General features: G+C 50.9%; 1 protein-coding gene across 1 annotated transcript; it reads left to right on the top strand.

The window, feature by feature from the left end:
• Window positions 1-399: 399 nt before the first annotated feature.
• Window positions 400-24,631, top strand: LOC132390005 (transcription factor Sp2-like). The gene is made up of 3 exons (XM_059962584.1): window positions 400-1,093; window positions 6,677-6,870; window positions 22,699-24,631. Exons 1-3 carry the CDS (start codon window positions 825-827, stop codon window positions 22,800-22,802), a joined length of 567 nt encoding a protein of 188 aa, XP_059818567.1. The 5' UTR covers window positions 400-824; the 3' UTR covers window positions 22,803-24,631.

Below are 24,631 nucleotides of genomic sequence, written 5' to 3'. Positions count from 1 at the left end.
CTCCTGAGTCTGCTGGAGTAGACGGTGTCCGGTCCTGGGAACTCCATCCTGACAATTCGCCGGGCCATCTTCACCACACAATGCAGGTCTTGTCGCTCAGCGGCTGTGCAGCCGGCACGCCACACGGTGGCGCTGTCAGTCAGGATGGTATCAGTTGTGCTTCTGTTGAAGTTAAGCAACGGCTTTTGTGGGAGTTTGGCCTGTTTCAGCTTTCTGAGAAAGAGGAATCTTTGTTGTGTCTGTTTTTACAAGCAGCGAGGTGTTGGTCGTCCATGTCAGCGAGGTGTTGGTGGTCCATGTCAGCGAGGTGTTGGTGGTCCATGTCAGCGAGGTGTTGGTGGTCCATGTCAGCTGTTTTGACAACATAACTCCAAGGAACTTTAGGTTTTCCACACTTTCCACGTACACTGTGAAAAGGGAAATGACACTGGGGGAGGGAGACAACACTATTGAATTGAATTGAATTCTACTTCTTCTTCACTTATCACCTCCCAGCATCTCCCTTCCACCACACACCTGGCTTCCCCTATCACCTTCCAGCTTGTCCTCCCCTGCCCCCCAACCCTCACCTTCTTATTCGAGTGTCTTCCCCCTTCCTTTCCAGTCCCGATGAAGGATCTTGGCCCAAAAATTTCAACTGTTTTGAACTCGGCAAGCTAAACATCTCAAAGGCAAAGTAAACTTATTATCAATCTACCCTGGCGATTCGTAAATTATTAATTATCTACCTGATTAGGTCATAATTAGAAACTGGAGCCACTTAGCAGCGGGAAAGTAGATGTCTGTAGTTCTTTCAGAGGGTTAGCACGGAGTAGACTGCCTGAATGGCCTCTGGCGCGCTGCAGAGATCTCTGAAGACCGGGTTTCTTTGTCATCCTGCAGGGCAGCAGCAGCTGGGCATCCAGGCGGGGGTGGTGTCGCCAGTCTCCGCCAACAACATCACCATCACCGGACTGAGCCCCAGCCAGCTGAGCCAGCTGCAGGTTGAGCCCGCTCTGCCGGCCGACGAGATGGTGGGCCAGCCGGCGTCGCAGAGCAAGAAGATGAAGCGGGTGGCCTGCACCTGTCCGAACTGCAAGGACGGCGACAAAAGGTAGGCCTGGCGTTCCCCGCTTCTGACTCACCCTCTGCCGTTCGCCGTAGGGAGTCGGGGTTTACTCCCCTTTGTCCGACGCGTGGGTCTGTGGGGGTGAAGCTTAAAATTCAAGTCAATTTCTGCTTATTGACTTTCAACCGTACACAGGGAACAACGTTCCTCAGACACAGGCACAAGCGTGTGTGCGCACACACACACACACACACACACACACACACACATACACACACACACACACACACTCACGCAAACACACATACACACACACACACACACACACACACTCTCACACACACACACTCACGCAAACACACATACACACACACACACACTCTCACACACAGACACACACACATACACATACACACTCACACACACACATACACATACACACACACAAACACTCACATACACACACACACTCACACTCTCACACACACACACTTACACACATACACACACACACACACACACAGGCAAACACACTCACACACAGAGACACATACACACACACTCACACAGATAGAGACACACACACACATACTCACACACACAGAGGCGCGCGCACACACACACACACACCACACACTGACACACACACACAACTGACACACAGACACACACACAGAGGCGTACACACACACACTCACACAGACAGAGACACACAAACACACTCTCGCACACACACAGACACACACACTCTCTCACACACACACACACACACACACACACACTCACACACACACTCACACAGTCAGACAGACACACACACTCTCACACACACACACTGACACATACACACACACACACGCACTCTTACACATACGTTTTTACACACTCACACACACACACGAAACCTATGATGCTATTTATTTAGCGATATAGCGTGGAGTTCGCTCTTCAAGCCACCCCAGCAACCCCACCTCTCCGGTTAACCCTCGCCTAATCATGGGACAACTTATGAGGGGTGATTGATAAGTTAGTGGCCTAGAGTAGAAAGAGTCAATTCTAGAAAACCTAGCGCGTTTATTTTTCAACATAGTCCCCTCCTACATTTACACACTTAGTCCAGCGGTCATGGAGCATACGGATCTTGGACTTCCAGAAAGTGTCCACGAGTTATACAGCTCTCGTTATGTGCAGTTCAACTCTTTGAGTGATGATGCAGAAAGTTTGAAGTTAATAACTCATCTCCTTCTACCTCAGCCGCGATCCTGATGAGTTATTAAGTTTGCCTTAAGACTTTCGGACAGTAGAGTAACAGAATAAGTAACGTGACCACAAATAAATTAACGGATAATAGAGTGCATTGACAACACAAGTTTAAAAAGTAAGCAGTCAGACACTACCGGCACGTCGTCCGTGACGAGACCCGGGTGGGTGGCAGGGAGTTCAGTCGTCTTACAGCCTGGGGGGGGGGGGGGGTGTGGGGGGAGTAGACCGTTTCCCATCTTACCTGCTGCCAGGCTACCACCTCCGCAGATCCCTCGGTGCACAGCTTCCGTCGCCTGACTGCTGGCTGTTTGGTCTCGGTTCGGTGTCGTGCGTTGCTGAAGGAGCCTTGCACGTCCTTCCCCCGCGGCCGTGTGGGTTTCTTCCCACGTTCCAAAGACGTATGGGTTAGGGTTAGCGTGCTGTGGGTTTGTTCTGTTGCTTCCAGAAGCATGGTGACACTAGCAGCCTGCTATCCTCGGACTCTTGGTCTTTTGACGTGAATGATGCGTTCCACCGGATGTTGGCGATGTACCTGTGACCAAATAAAGCTAATCTTTAATCTTCAGAAAGGCTGTACCCTGGCAATGGAGGAACCAATGTGATAAGAGCAGTATTCGGCCCCATCGAGTCTGCCCCGCCACTCCACCATGTCTGATTTATTATCCCTCTCAACCCCCATTCTCCTGCCTTCGCCCCTTTGCCTAATCACGGATCTGTCAACCTCCATTTAAATAGACCCAACGACTCGGCCTCCGCGGCAACGAATTCCTCAGATTCACCGCCCTCTGGCGAAAGAAATTCCTCCTCGTCTCCGTTCCAAGGGGCTATTTATTATAAGTCGCCATTGATCGAGTGACTGTATGTCTCCGATTCAGTGAACCGTCGCTGAAGGAGCTTATGGGACCGTGTTGTGATTCTCTACCCGATGACATGAAAAGGTGCAGCAGGCGGGAGGGGCCGATCCATCTCCTCTGGCTTCCACTTCTGGTCCTTCTCCAGGCGGGCAGGAGGTCAGGGCCAGGAGGGAGATAGATCAGGCCTGACGAGATGGCGGGGCAGATTTGATGGCTCGAGTGGCCTGGCTCTGCTCCTATTCCTTGTGTTGGTTTGGAAGAGCAGGGAATTTCCCGATGGTGCTGCCATCCAGTGAGCCTGAAGCTCCCCGGAGCCGGAACGTCTAACGACCAAGTGCCGTCCGTTCTACTTGCCAAGGAAGTTCTCCTCCGAGTTACGGACCACGGTTGGCATACCCGTCCGAGGTACCCTCCTGCTTCAGGCGGTCTTCAGTAATGGTGCTGCCCAGGAAGAACGTGGCAAGCTGCCTCACTGACTGTTGTCCAGTTGCACTTAACAGCCATGGTGAAGAGTGTAGACAAGTTGGAGCAGATCCAAGTGGCCTTTCATTGACAACTTCTCAACCGGCACAGCAGGTCCAGAGCAGATGCTCTTGAGTCAGCCCTGGAACACCTGGACAGTGTAGATGCTCTCTATCAACTACAACTCGACACTCAATACTATCGTCCCCTCACAGCTAACCAATAAGCGCTCAGGCCGAGGCCTCAGTGCCCCCTTGTTCAACTGGATCCTTGATTTCCTCACTTTGCAGACCCCAGTTTGAACTGCCCACGGTACCTCCTCCTCGATCTCCATCAGCCAAGGTGCGATTTAGCCCCCCTCCACCCCCCGCGTCCCGCTCGACTCACTTTACGCTTATGACTGTGAGGCTAAGCAGCCCCTCCCACACCATCTTCACCTTTGAGGATGACACCACTGTCACTGACTGAATCAGAGATGGTGGTGAATCAGCATGCAGCAGGGAGACTGAAAATCTGGCTCGATGCCAGGAAGACCAGGGAGTTGATTGTAGACTTAAGGAGAAGGAAATCAGAGGTCCCTGGGCCAGTCCTATCGGGAGATTAGAGGTGGAGAGAGTCCAAGGTGTTATCATTTCAAAGGACCTGTCCTGGGTCCAGCGAGTTACTGCCAATATGGAAAAAGCTCAACAGCGCCTCTACTTCCTCAGGAGTTTGTGAAGATTCGGCATGAAATCGAAAACTTCGACAAACTACTCTAGATGTGTGATGGAGAGTACATTGACTGGTTGCATCACAGCCTGGTATGGAAACACAGATGCCCTTGAATGGAAAATCCTACAATCCAGTACATCGTAGGTAAACCCCTCCCCACCATTGAGCACATCTACGTGAAACACTCTCACAGGAAAGCAGCCTCCATCATCAGGGACCACCTCACCAACCCTTCTCGCTGCTGCCATCAGGAAGGAGGTACAGGACCCTCAGGACCCACACCACCAGGTTCAGGAACAGTTATTACCCCCTCAACCATCAGGAAGGAGGTACAGGAACCTCAGGACCCACACCACCAGGTTCAGGAACAGTTATTACCCCTCAACCATCAGGAAGACGGTACAGGAGCCTCAGGACCCACACCACCAGGTTCAGGGAGAGTTATTACCCCTTAGCCATCAGGGAGGAGGTACAGGAGCCCCAGGACCCACACCACCAGGTTCAGGAACTGTCATTACCCCTCAACCATCAAGAAGGAAGTACAGGACCCTCAGGACCCACACTACCAGGCTCAGGAACAGTTATTACCCCTCAGCCATCAGGGTCCTGAACCAGAGGGGATAACTTCATTTGCTCTATAACTCCTTCCTGATGGTTGAGGGGTAATAACTGTTCCCGAACCTGGTGGTGAGGGTCCTGAGACTCCTGTACCTCCTTCTTGATGGCTGAGGGGTAATAACTGTCCCTGAACCTGGTGGTGTGGGTCCTGAGGTTCCTGTACCCCCTCCCTGATGGTAGCAGTGAGAAAGGGCAAGGCCTGGATGGTGGGGGTTCTTGATGATGTCCCTTTTGATCTTTGCTCTCAAGCTATCTGTAGAAGACCCTGGGATTCTCCTCCAACTTGTCTGCCAGAGCAAGCTCACGTCAGCTTTTGGCTCTCTTGATTTCCCTCTTTTGGTTGGGGATACGTCCCTACCAAAGGAGGTGTGAGGTGCTCCTTCCCTTCGCTGGCCTGCAGGTCACCCTTGGGCAAGGTGTAGCACCTGCTTAGCCCCCAATCAGGGTCACGTAAAACCATGGGAGCAGGAGGTGGATGGTCGCAAGTCCTGGTGATGTGACCACTGACGCCAGGCAGACAATCTCTAAAGAGTGTTGATAATGGCTGGAGGGTCACCCGTCTTGTAAAGACACTGCCCAGAAGGCGATGGCAAACCACTTTTGCAGGACTGTCATGCCCAGAGACCTTGATCGCCCACATTATACGACATGGCGCGTAATGATGACATCGTACGACACGGCACATAATGATGATTTGTTCTTTTGGCTCCGTGGAATTGCAAGGCTTGTCCGCTGTTGCTGGGAACATTGAATTCTGTGGTGATTTCTTTAATTGTGCCGGGCTTGGCCACTGAAGAAAGGGTCAGTTTTGTCCAGAGAGGGGCCGGCCCTTCGGCCCATCACTGAATCTCTGTCCATGCCCAGTAGAACGGTTCAGAACAGGAAGAGGCCGTTCGGCCCCACAGTGTTGTGCTGACCTGGCTAAAAATCATATCAAAAGCACCAGTCACTACTCCCTCTTCCCTACACCATGTCCACAACCCTCCATCTCCCTCACATTCGTGTGCCGATCCAAACGTCTCTTAAAAGCCTCGAGTGCATTGGCCCCCACCACCACACCAGGCATCCATCACTCTTTGAGCAAAAAACTTACCCCTCACATCCCCCCCTTTGGCCTCCCTTCGATGCACACCCCCTGGTATTAGAAATTTCAACCCTGGAACCAGATTATCTCTGTCCACTCCATCTATGCCTCTCATAATCTTTTACACCTTTATCAGATCTGCCCTGGACCTCCGACGCCTCAGTGAAAACAACCCAAGTTTGTCCAGCCTCCTGTGATAGCGTGTGCCCTCTGAACCAGGCAGCATCCTGGTGAACCTCTTCTGCCCCCTCCCCAAAGACCTCAACATCCTTCCTCGAGAGGGGCGACCAGAAGTGCACACAATGCTCCAGATGTGGCCTCACCAGAGTTCTATAAAGTTGTGGCATAACCTCCTGACTTTTGAACTCAGTGCCCCAACCAATAAAAGGAAGTGTTCCAGAAGCCATCTTAACCACTTCCATTGACTTGTGTGGCCACTTTCAGGGAGCGGTGATCTTGGATCCCAAGATCTCTCCGCTCATCCGCACTCTTAAGGATCTTGCCCTCAACAGTGTACCCCACCGAAGTGCGTTTATCGGGGTTGAACTCCACCTGCCACCACCCCCCCCACCCAGCCCATCCTTCTCAGCCGTTGAAGAGTGTGAGCCCCTCCTAACGAGGTTGCTTTCAACGCAGAAGCGGCGAGGTTGGGAAGAAGAAGCACATTTGCCACATTCCAGGCTGCGAGAAGGTATTCCGGAAAACGTCGCTGCTCCGGGCCCACGTCCGCCTACACACGGGGGAGCGCCCCTTCGTCTGCAGCTGGGTCTTCTGCGGAAAGAGGTTCACCCGCAGCGACGAGTTACAGAGGCACGCCCGGACCCACACAGGTCAGTGATCCGCGAGGGGTCGGGCGAACCGGGGGAGTGGGTGATTTCTCTCGAGGCTGAGGGTAGCCCTGATGGAGGCTTACAGGATTTTGAGAGGCGTGGACAGGGAGTATCTGTTTCCCAGGGTTGAAATGTTGAAAAGAGAGCATTGAAGGTGAGAGGAGAGGTGAGGGGCAAGTTTTTTTCACACAGAGAATGCACTGTTTGGGGTGGCGGTAGAGGCAGAAACATTAGGGGCTTTCAAGAAACATTTAGGTAGGCGTGTGACTGTGAGGGAAATGGAAGGATATGGACATTGTGTGGGCAGAGGGGATGGTTCTTTGATTACTAATTTGGTTTGACACAACATTGTGGGCTGAAAGCCCGGTTCCTGTGCTGTACTGTGTTCTAGGAGTTGGGATGTTGTGTTGAAGTTGTATAAAGCGTTGGTGAAGCCTCACTTGGAGTACTGTGTGTAGTTCTGCTCACCGTCCGACAGGGAAGGAATCTCTGCAAGGCAGTTGTGCAGTATTAGACCCTCTATTGTTACTGGGTGGCGGGGCGGAGATGGGCCAAGTCAAGTCACTTTTTATTGTCATTTTGACCATCACTGCTGATACAGTACACAGTAAAAACGAGACAACATTTTTCAGGACCTTGGTGCTACATGAAACAGTACAAAAACTAGACTGAACTATGTAAACCAACACAAAAACTACGCTAGACTACAGACCTACCCAGGACTGCATAAAGTACACAGAACAGTGCAGGCATTACAATAAATAATAAACAAGACAATAGGCACAGCAGAGGGCAGTAGGTTGGTAGTCCGATGGCTCGGGGGAAAATCTGTTACATAAATAATCAGATGAATGGCGGCGTCCGGGATTCCGTCCGTTTCTGTACTCCCGCCAAGTATTTCGTTGCCGCAGATGTAGTCCAGTTTAATGTCCATCGGAGAGTAGAATGGACGGGAGGGCCGGCCGGCTGGGGCTTGCTTTTTCCCTGGCACGGACTCCTGCCCTCTTGCCTCGCTTCCTCTTCCTCGCACACCGCTAACGATGTCCCCACATCCGGTCACCAGCATCAGGCGACTCCGCGGACTGCAGGCCCGATTCCCTCAGCAAGCCAAGGTCGTGCAATCTAACCAGCAGATTTTCGTGAAGGTTTGTTTTTGGGTGATCTCTGTGCTGTAGCAGTATCTGGCGATGGTAGATAGTCGCTCTGTTATCCATTGCCCCAAACCCTAATTGTGCCTTAAAATTAAATTAAAAAACTAAATTAAAGTAGCACCAGATCCGAAAGCCCGCTGCTGCCTACCAAAGGAGGTGTGAGGTGCTTCTTCCCTCCGCTAGCGTGCGGGTCACCCTTGGGCAAGGTCTAGCCCCTGCTTATCCCCCGATCAGGGTGACGTGAAACCGTGGGAGCAGGTGGTGGATGGTCGTATGAGCAGCCGGTCTTGGTTATAGGATGCTGATGCCAGGCAGACAATCTCTGAAGAGTATTGATAATGGCTGAGGGGTGGGGGGGGGGGGGGGTCACCCATCTTGTGAAGACACTGCCCCAGAAGAAGGCGATGGGAAACCACTTCTGTAGAAAGATTTGCCGAGGACAATCATGGTCACGGAAGGACTGCGTTCACCAGGTCGTACATAACAAACGGGCGAACTTATTACGCACCGTAACGCAGGGCGCACTCCTGCAGTACACCAGCCCAGCCCTGTCCGAAGCCGCACACTGCAGTCTGTCGTGTCCTGGGGCTAATCACCCCTTTGGCATAGAGGAGGGGTGGTACCAGGCTGTGCTTTTGATGGACTTCACAGAGAATGGTTTTGCAGAGTGGAGAGAGGCTGAGGGGGAGATCTGAGTGGACAGGGAGGATCTGTTTCCCAGAGTTGAAAATGCCTGGGAAAAAAACCTTCCAAGGCGCAAATCCATGGTCTCACGGGACTAACGGATGCCTGTTAGGCGTTGAAGGTGAGAGGGGGTAGGTTTGGGGGGGGGGATGTGAGGGGCAAGAGGGGTGGGTGCCTAGAATGCGCAGGCTGGTATGGTGGTAGAGGGAAATACAGTCGAGGCTTTTAAGAGACGTTTGGATCAGCCCATGGATGTGAGGGAAATGGAGGGATGTGGACATTGTGCAGACAGAGGGGATTAGTTTAGTTGGCAAGTCGATTACTAATTTAAGTGGTTCGGTTTGGTACAGCACTGATGGTGGGCAAAAAGGCCTGTCCCTGGGCGGTGAAGTTCTGCCGTCTACCCAGGGACAGAGTTAGGCTATTTGTCTGCTGACGTAAATGGTGCACTTCACCCGGACGAGAGATCGCCTGGCCTGCCAACGCATGTCACTGGATCTCTCTTCGGCCCCGTCCACTGGAGGTCGGAGGCCCCGTGCCTGTGAGCTGAGAGCCCAGCACCAAGGACTGGAGGTTCCTGGGGCAGCCAGCCCCGCCCGCAGGCTCGAGGCCCGCAAGTGGGTGGGTGGGAATCGTCTCACCGCCGATGTTTTGCCGTTGTTGCTCGCGTCGTTCCGCTGAGCATCGCTGGCCCCCGATGTTTCCGCCGGGCCGCGTGGCGGTGTAGACGGTTGGTCGTGGGGGTGACGCGGTAACGCAGACACCAGCCTGTTGGCTTTCAGAGCCCGAAGATCACCGACGGATTCGGAATCGGAACCAGGTTTGACACTGCCAGCAGACCGTATGTCCTGAAGTCTGTCGCCTTTGCAACAGCGGTACGCCACAGTGCATAATAGTAAGATCTGTGAATTACAGAAGAATCAGTGTATATTTCAAAAGTTAAATAAATAGTGCAAAAATAGAAATTGCAAAATAGTGAGGTAGTGTTCATGGGTTCAACGTCCATTCAGAAATCTGACGGCGGAGGGGAAGAAGCTGTTCCTGAATCGTTGAGTGTGTGTCTTCAGGCTCCTGTACCTCCTCCCTGATGGCAGAGGGGAAGAAGCTGTTCCTGAATCATTGAGTGTGTGTCTTCAGGCTCCTGTACCTCCTTCCTGATGGCAGAGGGGAAGAAGCTGTTCCTGAATCGTTGAGTGAGTGTCTTCAGGCTCCTGTACCTCCTCCCTGATGGCGGAGGGGAAGAAGCTGTTCCTGAATCGTTGAGTGTGTGTCTTCAGGCTCCTGTACCTCCTCCCTGATGGCAGAGGGGAAGAAGCTGTTCCTGAATCGCTGAGTGTGTGTCTTCAGGCTCCTGTACCTCCTCCCTGATGGCAGAGGGGAAGAAGCTGTTCCTGAATCGTTGAGTGTGTGTCTTCAGGCTCCCGTACCTCCTCCCTGATGGCAGAGGGGAAGAAGCTGTTCCTGAATCACTGAGTGTGTGTCTTCAGGCTCCTGTACCTCCTCCCTGCTGGTAGCAATGAGAAGAGGGAATGTCCTGGGTGATGGGTTTCCTTAATGATGGATGCTGCCTTTCTGAGGCACTGCTCCTTGATCTCCTCAAAATCCTAATGAAACATAGGTTCTGCCGTGCCTTCTTTGTAGCTGCACCGATACGCCAGGCCCAGGATAGATCCTCAGAAATGTTGGCACCCGGGAACTTGAAATGGCTCATCACTGAAAACCCCACCGCTGTCGGTAAGGAGTTTGTACGTTCTCCCCATGACTACGTGGGTTTCCTCCAGGTGCTTCCCACAGCCCAAAGGCATACTTTAGGGTGCTTAAAGGTTGGGGGAGGAGATACGTCTCTACCAAAGGAGGTGTGAGGTGCTTCTTCCCTCCGCTATCCTGCAGGTCACCCTGGGGCAAGGTGTAGCACCTGCTTAGCCCCCGATCAGGCTCACGTGAACCCGTGGGAGCAGGTGGTGGACGGTCGTACGAGCAGCCGGTGCAGATCACAAGTCCTGGTGATGCGACCACTGACGCCAGGCAGACAATCTCTCAAGAGTATTGATAATGGCTGTTGGGGGGGGGGGGGGGTGCGTAGGAGGTTTAGTCACACCTCTTGTGAAGACACTGCCCAGAAGAAGACGATGCCAAACCACTTTTGTAGAATTTGACAAGTACAATCACGGTCGTGGAAAGACCTTGATCACCCGCATCAAAACGACACGGCGCATGTACGTGGCCTATCTGCGGCGTCAACAGAGCTTTACCAAGAGGGATTTCTCGCAGGTCGCCTGCGGTTATTTGAAAAGAGGAGCTTCGAGAGCATTTGTCTGCTGTACGTGGCCTATCAGCGACTATAACCAGAGCACCAATCATAAGTTAAATAGCCGAGAAGGTTCGGGCATAAAAGGGAGACACTGCACAGCGGGAGCGGTAAATCGACGGAGGGATCGGAGGCAAGAGTGGTAGGATTTTGGGGCTTCGGCAATAACAGGTCGAGGCGAGTTAGGTTACCTGCGAGGAATAGAAACAGGAAGTAGGTCTGTGAGGCTGGCGCTCTGTACTCGGTGTCAGATGTGGGATGTCGGGGAGACTCCCAGCCACCTGGATGGTCACATCTGCGCCAGGAGCATTGAGTGGCAGCTCCTTAGGGACCGCGTTAGGCAACCAGAGATGCAGCTCGATGACCTTCTTCTGGTCAGAGAGAGTGAGGAGTTGATAGAGAGGAGTTATAGGCAGGTAGTCACACCGGGGCCACGGGAGACAGACAAGTGGGTCACAGTCAGGAGAGGGAAGGGCAGGAGTCAGAGGCTGGAGAGTACCTCTGTGACTGTAACTCTTAACAATAAGTACTGTTTGAGTACTGTTGGGGGGGGGGGGAACAGCCTACCTGGGGATGCAACAGTGGCCGTGCCTCTGGCACAGAGTCTGGCTCTGTATCTCTGAAGGGTAGGGAAAGGAAGAGGAAGGCAGTAGTAATAGGGGACTCTATAGTTAGGGGGTCAGACAGGTGATTCTGTGGATGCAGGAAAGAAACTCGGATGGTAGTTTGCCTCCCAGGGTCCGGGATGTTTCTGATCGTGTCCACGATATCCTAAAGTGGAAAGGTGAATAGCCAGAGGTCGTGGTACATATTGGTACAAACAACGTAGGTAGGAAAAGGGAGAGGTCCTGAAAAAAAGACTACAGGAAGTTAGGAAGGAAGTTGAGAAGCAGGACCTCAAAGGTAGTCATCTCAGGATTACTGCCTGTGCCACGCGACATCAGGATAAATGAGTGATTTGGAGGATAAATGTGTGGTTGAGGGATTGGAGCAAGGGGCAGGGATTCAGATTTATGGATCATTGGGACCTCTTTTGGGGCAGGCGTGATCTGTAAAAAAAGGACGGGTTGCACTTGAATCCCCGGGGGACCAATATCCTGGTGGGGAGGTTTGCTGAGGATATTGGGGAGAGTTTAAACTAGGATTGCTGGGGGGTGAGAACAGAATTGGAGAGACTGGGTAAGAGGCGGTTGGCTCACAAATAGAGAAAGCTTGGAGGTAGTGCGAGAGGGAGGATAGGCAGGTGACAGAGAAGGGACACGCTCAGGCCAGTGGTTTGAGATGTGTCTGTTTTAATGCAAGAAGCAACATGAACAAAGTGGATGAGCTTAGAGTGTGGATCAGTACTTGGAGCTGTGATGTTGTGGCCATTACAGAGACTCCGATGGCTCAGGGACAGGAATGGTTACTTCAAGTGCCGGGCTTTAGATGATTCAGAAAGGACAGGAAGGGAGGTAAAAGAGGTGGGGGCGTGACACTGTTGATCAGAGATAGTGTCATGGCTGCAGAAAAGGAGGACGTCATGGAGGGATTGTCTGTGGAGTCTCTGTGGGTGGAAGTTAGCAACGGGATGGGGGTCAATAACTCTACTGGGTGTTTTTTATAGACCATCCAATAGTAACAGGGACATTGAGGGGCAGATAGGGAGACAGATTCTGGAAAGGTGTAATAATAACAGACACAAAGTACACTGCAGATGCTGTGGTCAAATCAACGTGTACAAACAAGCTGGAGGAACTCAGCAGGTCGGGCAGCATCTGTGGAAATGAGCAGTCAATGTTTTGGGCCGAGTTCCTTCGTCAGGACTGAAGAAGGAGGGGACGGGGCATGGGAGTTCCCTCCCTCTCCTTTCCCACATCCCACTTTCACTCTGCCTCCTCTTCCAGCTGCCTATCACCTCCCTCATGATTCTGTCTTCTACTACCCATAGTGCTTTCCCCTTACATTCCTTCTTCACCTCTCCTGCCTATCCCCTCCCTGCTTCCCCTCCCTCACCCCCTGATCTTTCATCTGATTGGTTTTTCACCTGGCATCTTCCACCCTCCCCCTCCAACTTCTTTATAGGTCCCCTGCCCCCTCCTTCAGTCCTGACAAAGGGGCTCAGCCTGAAACGTTAACTGCTCATTTCCATGGATGCTGCCCAACCTGCTGAGTTCCTCTAGCTTGTTTGTACGTAATAATGACAGGGTTGTCATGGTGAGAGATATTAATTTCCCAAATATTGACTGGCATCTCCCTAGAGCAAGGGGTTTAGATGGGGTGGAGTTTGTTTGGTGTGTTCAGGAAGGTTTCCGGACACAATATGTAGATAAGCCTACAGGAAGAGAGACTGTACTTGATGTGGTATTGGGAAATGAACCTGGTCAGGTGTCAGGTCTCTCATTTTGGAGATAATGATCACAATTCTACCTCCTTTACTGTAGCATTGGAGAGAGATAGGAACAGACAAGTTAGGAAAGTGTTTAATTGGAGTAAGAGGAAATATGAGGCTATCGGACAGGAACTTGGAAGCATAAACTTGAAACAGATGTTCTCAGGAAAATGTACAAAAAAAATGTGGCAAATGTTCAGGTGATACTTGCGTGAAGTTCTGCATAGGTACGTTCCAATGAGAGAGGGAAAGGATGATAGGGTACAGGAACCGTGACGTACAAAGGCTGTTGAAAATCTAGTCAAGAAGAAAAGAAGAGCTTATGAAAGGTTCAAAAAATGAGATAATGATAGAGGTGTAACCCCCTGGGTCGCCTCAGGCTCGCTCAGCTCGTTCTCGTCTAGGGGGAGCAGCCTTCGGCCCCGCCAAACTGGGTAATCAGCTGGTGTGGATGCTGTGTGATGTCCCCGCCTCACCCAAAAACAGACAGTACACCATAAGCGATTAAATGAGTACAATTTATAAAGGTTACTATAACTAAGTGATTAATAACGATACAGTATATATGAAGAGAAAAAATAAAGAACAGGCGCCAAACTTATCAAAGTCCAAACTACTTCGTGCACAACCGTTGGAGCTCAATTACTGAAGTCTTCTGGCCACCATTCGATCCCCTCCGAACTCCTCGACTCGCAGCTCAGGACCCTCCGAGTGGTCAACCAAGCACATCTAGCTTCATCCCCCCTCCTCGGAGTACCTCCTGGCCTCGGACCCCCGCTTGGGGTCCGATCCTCGCCCAGCTTACAGCATTGAGTCCTCTCTCTCGACCCCCTCGTGCCGATCTCCCCAAAAGCCCGTCAACAAAAGCTTACAGACTCAGAAGAAAGAACATTAATCCCCATTTGGTTTACAAAGGAATACAATTCTCCCAGCACTCTCTCGCAACAAAGAAACATTCCTGCTAGTTAACAAAACAAAGCCCTTTTGATTACATACACAGTAACAAAGGAAAAGAAGAACCCCCCCCTTTTATACTCTCCCCCCACCAAATAAAAGTCATGTCCTCATGACTATTAAATAACTCGCCACCTTTCCTGCCAACACACCGTAACCCAAGCACAAACAGTGACATCTCCTCCCCACACAGTAAACCTCACGCCCTGTTCCTCAGGCGCTACTTAGGCCAACTATCTGGGAGTTCCCTAACCCTTCTGAGGCCTCAGTACCCCCTCACCTAAACCCTTCAGGCTTGGACACAACTGGAGATACCTTGGGCCCACTACCAACTCTTCTCTCAACCTCTCACTCACGCCCCACACTGCACACAGCTAACCCTCCCCGCTACACCTGACTCAATGGGAGAAGGGCCAAAGGTCTCTTCCTCAATCGAGGGAAAGTCAGCAAAAGGCAGCATGTACCACACATCCAGCACACCATCCATCGAATCTGTATTCTTCCTCATTCCTGTGATCGGTAGCTGCTGTTTGATCTTCTTCAAACGGAAACACGTGGCCTGCACTGCTCCCGCAGTCTCTTCAGCCTTCTGTTCAGTATTCACTGCACTTCTCTCCAGCTTTTTCTTCCTCATGACTTCTTCCAGATCAACTTTCAGGTTTTGCACTTCATTTGAACTGTTGATGGTCATCTTCAAGCTTCCGCTTCTCTCTTCTGAGATTCGTCTGTAATTTCTTCACCTCCGCAAACTCCCCTCTCCGGGTTCTCAGTTTGCTATTACCCTCAGTCAGACAACTTTCTTCATTCTCTCCAACTTGTAAGGCTTCCGAATGATTCCAGATCACTTTCTCCAGTCTCTCCGTCTTCATTTCAAACTTGATTCTGTAGAGACAGTCACTCACGAGCTGTGACCTTCGCCAGCCCTGGCACGTGTCCAGAAAACACTTTAACTCGGTAGTTCTCAGCTGCTCCTGCAATGACCTCACTTCATATTCTCCTGAGGCAAATCCAAACACCAAGAGATCATCCACATACACCAAACGCCTCCACATCCCCTATGGTCTTCCACCTGCCCCGCAGGAATGTTGCAAGGGCTCCAGATATGCCCTGTGGCATCTTTTCGGACCCGAAGACTCCTAGGGAATTTATAACGGCCGTCTTCTCCTTGTTGGCCCCACTCATCGGGATCTGGCAACATCCACTCCTCAGATCCAGCACCTTAAACCATTTCGCACCACTCAGACAGGCCATCGCCTCTCTGGCCCTCAGGGCCATATTCTGGTCACTGACAGTGCGCCTCTTCAACGCACTATAATCCACACACACGCTGCCTACATCTTCCACGGCTGTAGGGGCCAGTCGCCGCAACCTCTCTCTCTCCGAGGTGTCTTCAGCAGTCAACTCCCCTCTCTCGTGGTATTTTGCAGCGTCCACTAAGAGGGTCTCACCCTCAGATACTTCCCCCAGGCCGTACCACCACTGGCTCTTGTTTGAATTTGGTATCGGCCCAATGCTGCTACACACGTCCGCACAAGCAGCTCGAAACTCTGGGTGCATCGACAATGCCTCCAAACAGCGCTCACCCGCCTCCTTCGGGCAGGCCTCCAAGCGCACCAGCAGGATAGAACAGAAACGCTGCCCGTCTCAACAGGGTCCGGACACATCAGCATTAACGATTCCTGAACCTCAGTCTCCTCCACATTTGCCTCTAAGAACTCCATCTTCACTGACCAACAACCGTCGTCTGGATAATCACCGGCACTGGTACCCCGAATCTCCGGTGTCCTCAATGTCGTCAAGGGTAAATGCTTCCAATAACGGTTATAAAACAAACTGTACAGCAACTTAACCGGCGCCCCAGTGCCGAGGATGGCTTTAACTTGACTTCCATCCATCCGTAACAACACCTGTGCGCTTGGTCCCTCTAAGCCTTCAGGAATAGGGTCTGCTCCTTTTGGGAGTTCGTTGGTACATTGCTGGGAACGTGCTCCCCCAGAGACCCCAAGCCGTTCCCCCACTGGGCCTCCTCTAAGTTTCCCGACACCTCTCGAATCAACGGAACAACTGATCCCCTTGACAGATCCCCTTGGCACCACAAGCAATTTATCTGCCCCCCTAGGCAAAAAGGGATACCCTAAAAACTTCCCACCAATCTCCTGCCACAGATATGATAAGCCCCCCAGCTGCGGCATTTGACTTCCAGACGAACACACGCATTTTCCCACACTTTCACAGAACTGGCAGCGGTCACTTCGAGGTAATTGCGCCCGACAGTTCTAACAAAGTCACCAGCCCGCCTACTCAAACTTTCAACCCGTCCCTGTCGCTTTTCCTCAGCCAAGTACTGCCACTCACCCAACAACTGAGGGGTCCGCTCCGCCCACGCCTCCGCCCCTTTAGGGCTGGACATTATTCCAACAACCGGGCGGAGCCCAGCACTGCTGAAACATCCCAACCTGTCACTCCTCACTCTCCAAACAGTACGGACAACCCATGGTCCCACCACCATTTCGTCAGCACTAGTCGGTACTCGAACAACGACCTCCAGGCTACCAACAGCAACCACCCCACCCAACACACACGCAGCGATCACCAGCAATCGCACACCCACAAAGGCACACCAGCTCTTCGCCGCAGACCCAATTTAAATAGGGTGATCACACAGCTTCCACAGAAATCAATCCCGGACGAGCACCCCACAATGTAACCCCCTGGGTCGCCTCAGGCTCGCTCAGCTCGTTCTCGTCTAGGGGGAGCAGCCTTCGGCCCTGCCAAACTGGGTAATCAGCTGGTGTGGTTGCTGTGTGATGTCCCCGCCTCGCCCAAAAACAGACAGTACATCATAAGCGATTAAATGAGTACAATTTATAAAGGTTACTATAACTAAGTGATTAATAGCGATACAGTATATATGAAGAGAAAAAATAAAGAACAGGCGCCAAACTTATCAAAGTCCAAACCACTTCGTGCACAACCGTTGGAGCTCAATTACTGAAGTCTTCTGGCCACCATTCGATCCCCTCCGAACTCCTCGACTCGCAGCTCAGGACCCTCCGAGTGGTCAACCAAGCACATCTAGCTTCATCCCCCCTCCTCGGAGAACCTCCTGGCCTTGGACCCCCGCTTGGGGTCCGTTCCTCGCCCCGCTTACAGCATTGCGTCCTGTCTCTCGACCCCCTCGCGCCGATCTCCCCAAAAGCCCGTCAACAAAAGCTTACAGACTCAGAAGAAAGAACATTAATCCCCATTTGGTTTACAAAGGAATACAATTCTCCCAGCACTCTCTCGCAACAAAGAAACATTCCTGCTAGTTAACAAAACAAAGCCCTTTTGATTACATACACAGCACAGCAACAAAGAAAAAGAAGAAACCCCCCTTTACAGAGGTCTAGAAGATTATAAGGCCAGCAGGAAGGAGTTTAAGAATGAAATTAGGAGAGCCAGAAGGGGCCATGAGAAGGCCTTGGCGGACATGATTAAAGAAAACCACAAGGCATTCTACAAGTATGTGAAGAGCAAGAGGATAAGAGATGAGAGAATAGGACCAACCAAGTGTGACAGTGGGAAAGTGTATATGGAACCAGAGGAGAGAGCAGAGGTCCTTAATGAATACTTTCCTTCAGTATTCAATACTGAAAAGATCTTGGGATGACTTACAGCAGATTGAAAACTTGAGCATGCAGACATTAAGAAAGATGATGTGTTGGAGCTTTTGGAAAGCATCAAGTTGGATAAGTCACCAGGACCGGACAAGATGTACCCCAGGCTACTGTGGGAGGCGAGGGATGAAATTGCTGAGCCTCTGGCGACGATCTTTGCATCATCAATGGGGATGGGAGGGTTCCGGAGGATTGGAGGGTTGCGGATATTGTTCCTTTATTCAAGAAAGGGAGTAAAGATAGCCCAGGAAATTATAGACCAGTGAGTCTTACTTCAGTGGTTGGTAAGTTGATAGAAAAGATCTTGAGAAGCAGGGTTTATGCACATTTGGAAAGACATAATATGATTAAGATTACGCAAACACGAGGAAATCTGCAGATGCTGGAAATTCAAGCAACACACACAAAGTGCTCATAGATTAAGATTAGTGAGCATGGCTTTGTCAAGGGCAGGTCGTGCCTTACAAGCCTGATTGAATTTTTTGAGGATGTGACTAAACACATTGCTGAAGGTAGAACAGTAGATGTAGTGTATATGGATTTCAGCAAGGCTCGATAAGGTGCCCCATGCAAGGCTTATTGAGAAAGTAAGGAAGCATGGGATCCAAGGGGACATTGCTTTGTGGATCCAGAATTGGCTTCCCCACAGAAGGCAAAGAGTGGTTGTAGACGGGTCATATTCTGCATGGAGGTCGGTGACCAGTGGTGTGCCTCAGGGATCTGTTCTGGGACCCCTACTCTTTGTGATTTTTATAAATGACCTGGATGAGGAAGAGGAGGGATGAGTTAGTAAATTTGCTGATGACACAAAGGTTGGGGGCGTTGTAGATCATGTGAAGGGCTGTCAGAAGTTACAGTGGGACATAGGTTCAAAACTGGGCGGAGAAGTGGCAGATGGAGTTCAACCCAGATAAGTGTGAGGTGATGCATTTTGTTAGGTCAAATATGATGCAGAATATAGTATTAATGGTAAGACTCCTGGCAGTGTGGAGGATCAGTGGGACATTGGGGTCTGAGTTCATGGGACACTCAAAGCTGCTCCGCAGATTTACTCTATGGTTAAGAAGGCGTGCAGTGCCTTCATCAACCGTTGGATTGAGTTTAAGAGCCGAGAGGTAATGTCTCAGCTCTATAGGACCCTGGTCAGACCCCACTTGGAGTACTGTGCTCAGCTCTGGTCGCCTCACTACAGGAAGGATGTGGAAACTATAGAAAGGGTTCAGAGGAGATTTACAAGGATGTTGCCTGGATTGGGGAGCATGCCTTAAGAAAATAGATTGAATAAACTCGCCCTTTTCTCCTTGGAGCGGCGGGGGATGAGAGGTGATCTGATAGAGGTGTACAAGATAACGGGAGGCATTGATTGTGTGGATAGTCAGAGGCTTTTTCCCCAGGGCTGAAATGGCTAACACTGGGCACAGTTTTAAGGTGCTTGGAAGTAGGTACAGAGGAGATGTCAGGGGTAAGTTTTTTTTACACATAGAGCGGTGAGTGCATGGAATCAGCTGCTGGCGACGGTGGTGGAGGCGGATACGATAGGGTTAATTAAGAGACTCCTGAATAAGTACATGGAGTTTAAAAAAATAGAGGGCTATGGGTAAAGCCTAGGTAGTTCTAAGGTAGGGACGTGTCCGGCACAGTTTTGTGGGCCAAAGGGCCTGTATTGTGCTGCAGGTTTTCTATGTTTCTATAATGATGACGTCGTACGACACGGCACATAATGATGATGACGAGGGGTTAGTAAGTTGTGGGCATGCGATGTTGGGGCAGGAGTGTACGACGACACTAGCGCATCCTGAGGCAGTGTTGGTGGTGAACGCACACGGTGCATTTCCCTGTCTGTTTCGATGTACGAGCATCAGATAAAATCTGAATGTCAGTCTGAATCTCTACAAAAGAATTTGCTGGTCAGGCAGCATCCGTGGAGGGAGGGTGGGAACGAACTGTTCAGCCAGTCGGTGGCATATCTGTGGAATCCATTGCTACAGGCAGCTGAAGGGGGCCAAGTCGTTGAGTGCGTTTGTGAAGCGGAGGTTGATGAAAGCATTCGAAAGGATGTCAGTGGTTTCGGGGAGAAGGCAGGAGAACCGGGGGGGGGGTGTTGAGAGAGATAATAAATCAGCCACGGTGGAATGGGGGAATCAGACTCGATGGGCCGAATGTGGCCTAATTCTGCTCCTCTGCCTCTTGGGCAAGTGGAGTGGGTCCTGGAACCTGGAACAGTTTCCAGCACCTTTTCTAAGAAAGGAGGTGCTGACGTTGGAGAAGGTTCAGAGGAAGTTCTCCAGAATGATTTCGGGACTGGAAGAGCTACCAAATGAGGAGAGTTCGACGGCTCTGGGCCTGCTAGCACTGGAGTGGGGGTGGGGAGGGATCTCATTGAAAGCTTTCAATAGAGTGGATGTGGAGAGGATGTTTCCTGTAGTGGGGGCGTCTAGGACCAGAGGACACAGATAGAGTGGATGTGGAGAGGATGTTTCCTGTAGTGGGGGCGTCTAGGACCAGAGGACACAGATAGAGTGGATGTGGAGAGGATGTTTCCTATAGTGTGGGGGAGTCCAGGACCAGAGGACACAGATAGAGTGGATGTGGAGAGGATGTTTCCTATAGTGGGGGAGTCTAGGACCAGAGGACACAGATAGAGTGGATGTGGAGAGGATGTTTCCTATAGTGGGGGAGTCTAGGACCAGAGGACACAGATAAAGTGGATGTGGAGAGGATGTTTCCTATAGTGAGGGAGTCTGGGACCAGAGGACACAGATAGAGTGGATGTGGAGAGGATGTTTCCTACAGTGGGGGAGTCTAGGACCAGAGGACACAGATAGAGTGGATGTGGAGAGGATGTTTCCTATAGTGTGGGGGAGTCCAGGACCAGAGGACACAGATAGAGTGGATGTGGAGAGGATGTTTCCTATAGTGTGGGGGAGTCCAGGACCAGAGGACACAGATAGAGTGGATGTGGAGAGGATGTTTCCTATAGTGGGGGAGTCTAGGACCAGAGGACACAGATAGAGTGGATGTGGAGAGGATGTTTCCTATAGTGGGGGAGTCTAGGACCAGAGGACACAGATAAAGTGGATGTGGAGAGGATGTTTCCTATAGTGGGGGAGTCTGGGACCAGAGGACAGAGATAGAGTGGATGTGGAGAGGATGTTTCCTATAGTGGGGGAGTCTACGACCAGAGGGCACAGATAGAGTGGATGTGGAGAGGATGTTTCCTATTTTGAGGGAGTCTAGGACAAGAGGACACAGATAGAGTGGATGTGGAGAGGATGTTTCCTATAGTGAGGGAGTCTGGGACCAGAGGACACAGATAGAGTGGATGTGGAGAGGATGTTTCCTACAGTGGGGGAGTCTAGGACCAGAGGACACAGATAGAGTGGATGTGGAGAGGATGTTTCCTATAGTGGGGGAGTCTAGGACCAGAGGACACAGATAGAGTGGATGTGGAGAGGATGTTTCCTATAGTGGGGGAGTCCAGGACCAGAGGACACAGATAGAGTGGATGTGGAGAGGATTCCTATAGTGGGGGAGTCCAGGACCAGAGGACACAGATAGAGTCGATGTGGAGAGGATGTTTCCTATAGTGGGGGAGTCCAGGACCAGAGGACACAGATAGAGTGGATGTGGAGAGGATGTTTCCTATATTGAGGGAGTCTGGGACCAGAGGGCACAGATAGAGTGGATGTGGAGAGGATGTTTCCTATATTGAGGGAGTCTAGGACCAGAGGACACAGATAGAGTGGATGTGGAGAGGATGTTTCCTGTAGTGGGGGAGTCTAGGACCAGTGGACACAGATAGAGTGGATGTGGAGAGGATGTTTCCTATAGTGGGGGAGTCCAGGACCAGAGGACACAGATAGAGTGGATGTGGAGAGGATGTTTCCTATAGTGGGGGAGTCCAGGACCAGAGGACACAGATAGAGTGGATGTGGAGAGGATTCCTATAGTGGGGGAGTCCAGGACCAGAGGACACAGATAGAGTCGATGTGGAGAGGATGTTTCCTATAGTGGGGGAGTCCAGGACCAGAGGACACAGATAGAGTGGATGTGGAGAGGATGTTTCCTATATTGAGGGAGTCTGGGACCAGAGGGCACAGATAGAGTGGATGTGGAGAGGATGTTTCCTATATTGAGGGAGTCTAGGACCAGAGGACACAGATAGAGTGGATGTGGAGAGGATGTTTCCTATATTGAGGGAGTCTAGGACCAGAGGACACAGATAGAGTGGATGTGGAGAGGATGTTTCCTGTAGTGGGGGAGTCTAGGACCAGTGGACACAGATAGAGTGGATGTGGAGAGGATGTTTCCTATAGTGGGGGAGTCCAGGACCAGAGGACACAGATAGAGTCGATGTGGAGAGGATGTTTCCTATAGTGGGGGAGTCTAGGACCAGAGGGCACAGCTTCAGACCAGAGATGAGGAGGAATTTCTTCAGCCGGAGGGTGGTGAATCTGTGGCATTCATTGCCACAGACGGGTGTGGAGGCCGAGTCATTGGTTATATTTAAAGTGGAGGTTGATAGGGTCGATATTAGTCAAAGGTCACGGTGGAAGGCAGGAGGACGGGGTTGAGCGGGATAATAAATCAGCCACGATGGAATGGCCGAATTCTGCTCCTTGTAACCCTTTCCCTGATTAGCGGTGAACTTTCGGTTCTGTGCGGACGTCGACGGTAAGCGCGTTTCATTGTATGTTGCAGGCGACAAGCGTTTCGAGTGCGGGCAGTGTCACAAGCGCTTCATGAGGAGCGACCACCTGACCAAACACTACAAGACGCACCTCAACACCAAGAACTTGGTCTGAACCCCTTGTGGAACACTCGGGAGACGCGGTCTCCGTCGAACAACGGAAGTCGAAACCTTTTTGAAAAAAAAATAATGATTTTTATTTTGTTTCCGTTTCTTCGCATTTTTAAATGAAAGAGACAAATAACGAAAGAGAGACTCTCACCCCCCCCAACCCCCGCCCCCCCACCCCCCCCCCCCCGTCGCCCCACTGGAGAGAGAGGGAGGGGACCGGGGCTGCTTTTCGTCCATGCTCTCCCTGCGCCGGAGAAGCGGGGGAAAGTCACGTTACCGGTGAGAGGGGCGCAGGCACGGAGAGCGCAGTGGAGTGTGGGTGCCAGGGTGAAGGCGAAGCTGGAGAAAACGAGAAGGGGCGAGGTCCAGAAAAAGTCCAGTCTCTGTCTCGGTTGTTGTGTCCATTCCTTGCTCTATAACACAGTCATAGTTTTTGCTGATGTCTCTAACGATATGATGCCTTAGATTTTCATTCACAAATAATGAGGGCTTTGTGTTACGATTGAGCAGAGGCTTTCCAATAGACACTTTGCTTTTTTTTAAAAAAAATTGTTGACAAAAAAAAAAGTTTTCTTTTGTCCGAATGTGATTCTGCCGCAGGATCATGAAATAATATCTGTCCAAATGATCATCTTTGGACGAAAAAAAATATGAGGTGAAAGTTTAAAAAAATGTTTTTTTTTAATATGTATTGATTTTTAAATGAAATATGGGATTATAGTACCCTGTGATGTTTAATAGTGTGAAGACCGTAGCGCTCACAGTTGTTTACAGAGAAATCTTGTTTGTATTTTTTGAGCTGTGATTGCAGGCAAATCGGATTTTATTTTAGTATATGTTTTGGATGTTATAAGACGACTGGTAATAAATTTCTTAATTGGTGATAAAAGTCGTGGGTAGGAATAGGGGTAAATGTGGACGCCTCAGTCCGACCCCACAACAGCTTGGGTCTCCAAATCAGACCACGAGACACAGGAGGATAATTAACCAGAACTTTTCCCGTCCACTCTATCTGGGCCTTTCAATAATCGATAGGTTTCATTGAGAATCCTCCCCACCCCCCCACACCCCCCCATGCCCTTCTAATAAACTCCAGTGAGTACAGGCCCAGAGCCGTCAAACGCTGCTGGTACAGTAACCCTTTCATTCCTGGAGCCATTCCCGCAAACCTCCTCTGAGACAAGGGGCCCAAAACCACTCACCTTATCCCACAGTGAGACCTCACCAGTACCTTATAAAACCTCAACCATTACAACCTTGCTTTTATATTCTAGTCCCCTCGAAACGAATGTTTAACATTGCCTTCCTCACCGCCGACTCGATCTGCAAATTAGCCTGTAAGGAATCCTGCACGGGGGGGGCTCCTTTGCCCCTCATATTCCGAACATCTTTTCCCTGTTTCGAAAATAGTCTTTGCCTTTCAACCTTTTTGCCAAAGTGCGCGACCCGTACACTTCCCTACGCAGTGTTCCATCTGCTGTTTCTCTTGTCAATTCTCCCAAATCCATCCAGGTCCTTCTGCAGCCTCCCTGCGTCCTTAACACTATCTGTCCCTCCAACTGCCTTCATGTCGTTCATAAACTTGGCCGCGAAGCCATTCAATCCCTCGTCGACATCGTTGATATATAATGTGAAAGGAAGCTGTCCCAACCCCGACCCCTGACGAGCTCCACCAGTCAATGGCAGCCGACCAGGAAAGGCCCGCTTTACTCCCACTTTTTGTCTCCTGCCGGTCAGCCAGTCTTCTATCTGTGCTGGTATATCTTCTGTAATACCAATGGGCTCTTGTTTAAGCAGCCTGCTGAAAATCTGAAGTAAACAACATCCGCTGGC

This window comes from Hypanus sabinus, unplaced genomic scaffold, assembly GCF_030144855.1.
Source record: "Hypanus sabinus isolate sHypSab1 unplaced genomic scaffold, sHypSab1.hap1 scaffold_735, whole genome shotgun sequence".
Taxonomy (NCBI): domain Eukaryota; kingdom Metazoa; phylum Chordata; class Chondrichthyes; order Myliobatiformes; family Dasyatidae; genus Hypanus; species Hypanus sabinus.
Note: the sequence above shows the minus strand (reverse complement) of the source record. Positions and strands in the feature narration are given on the sequence as shown.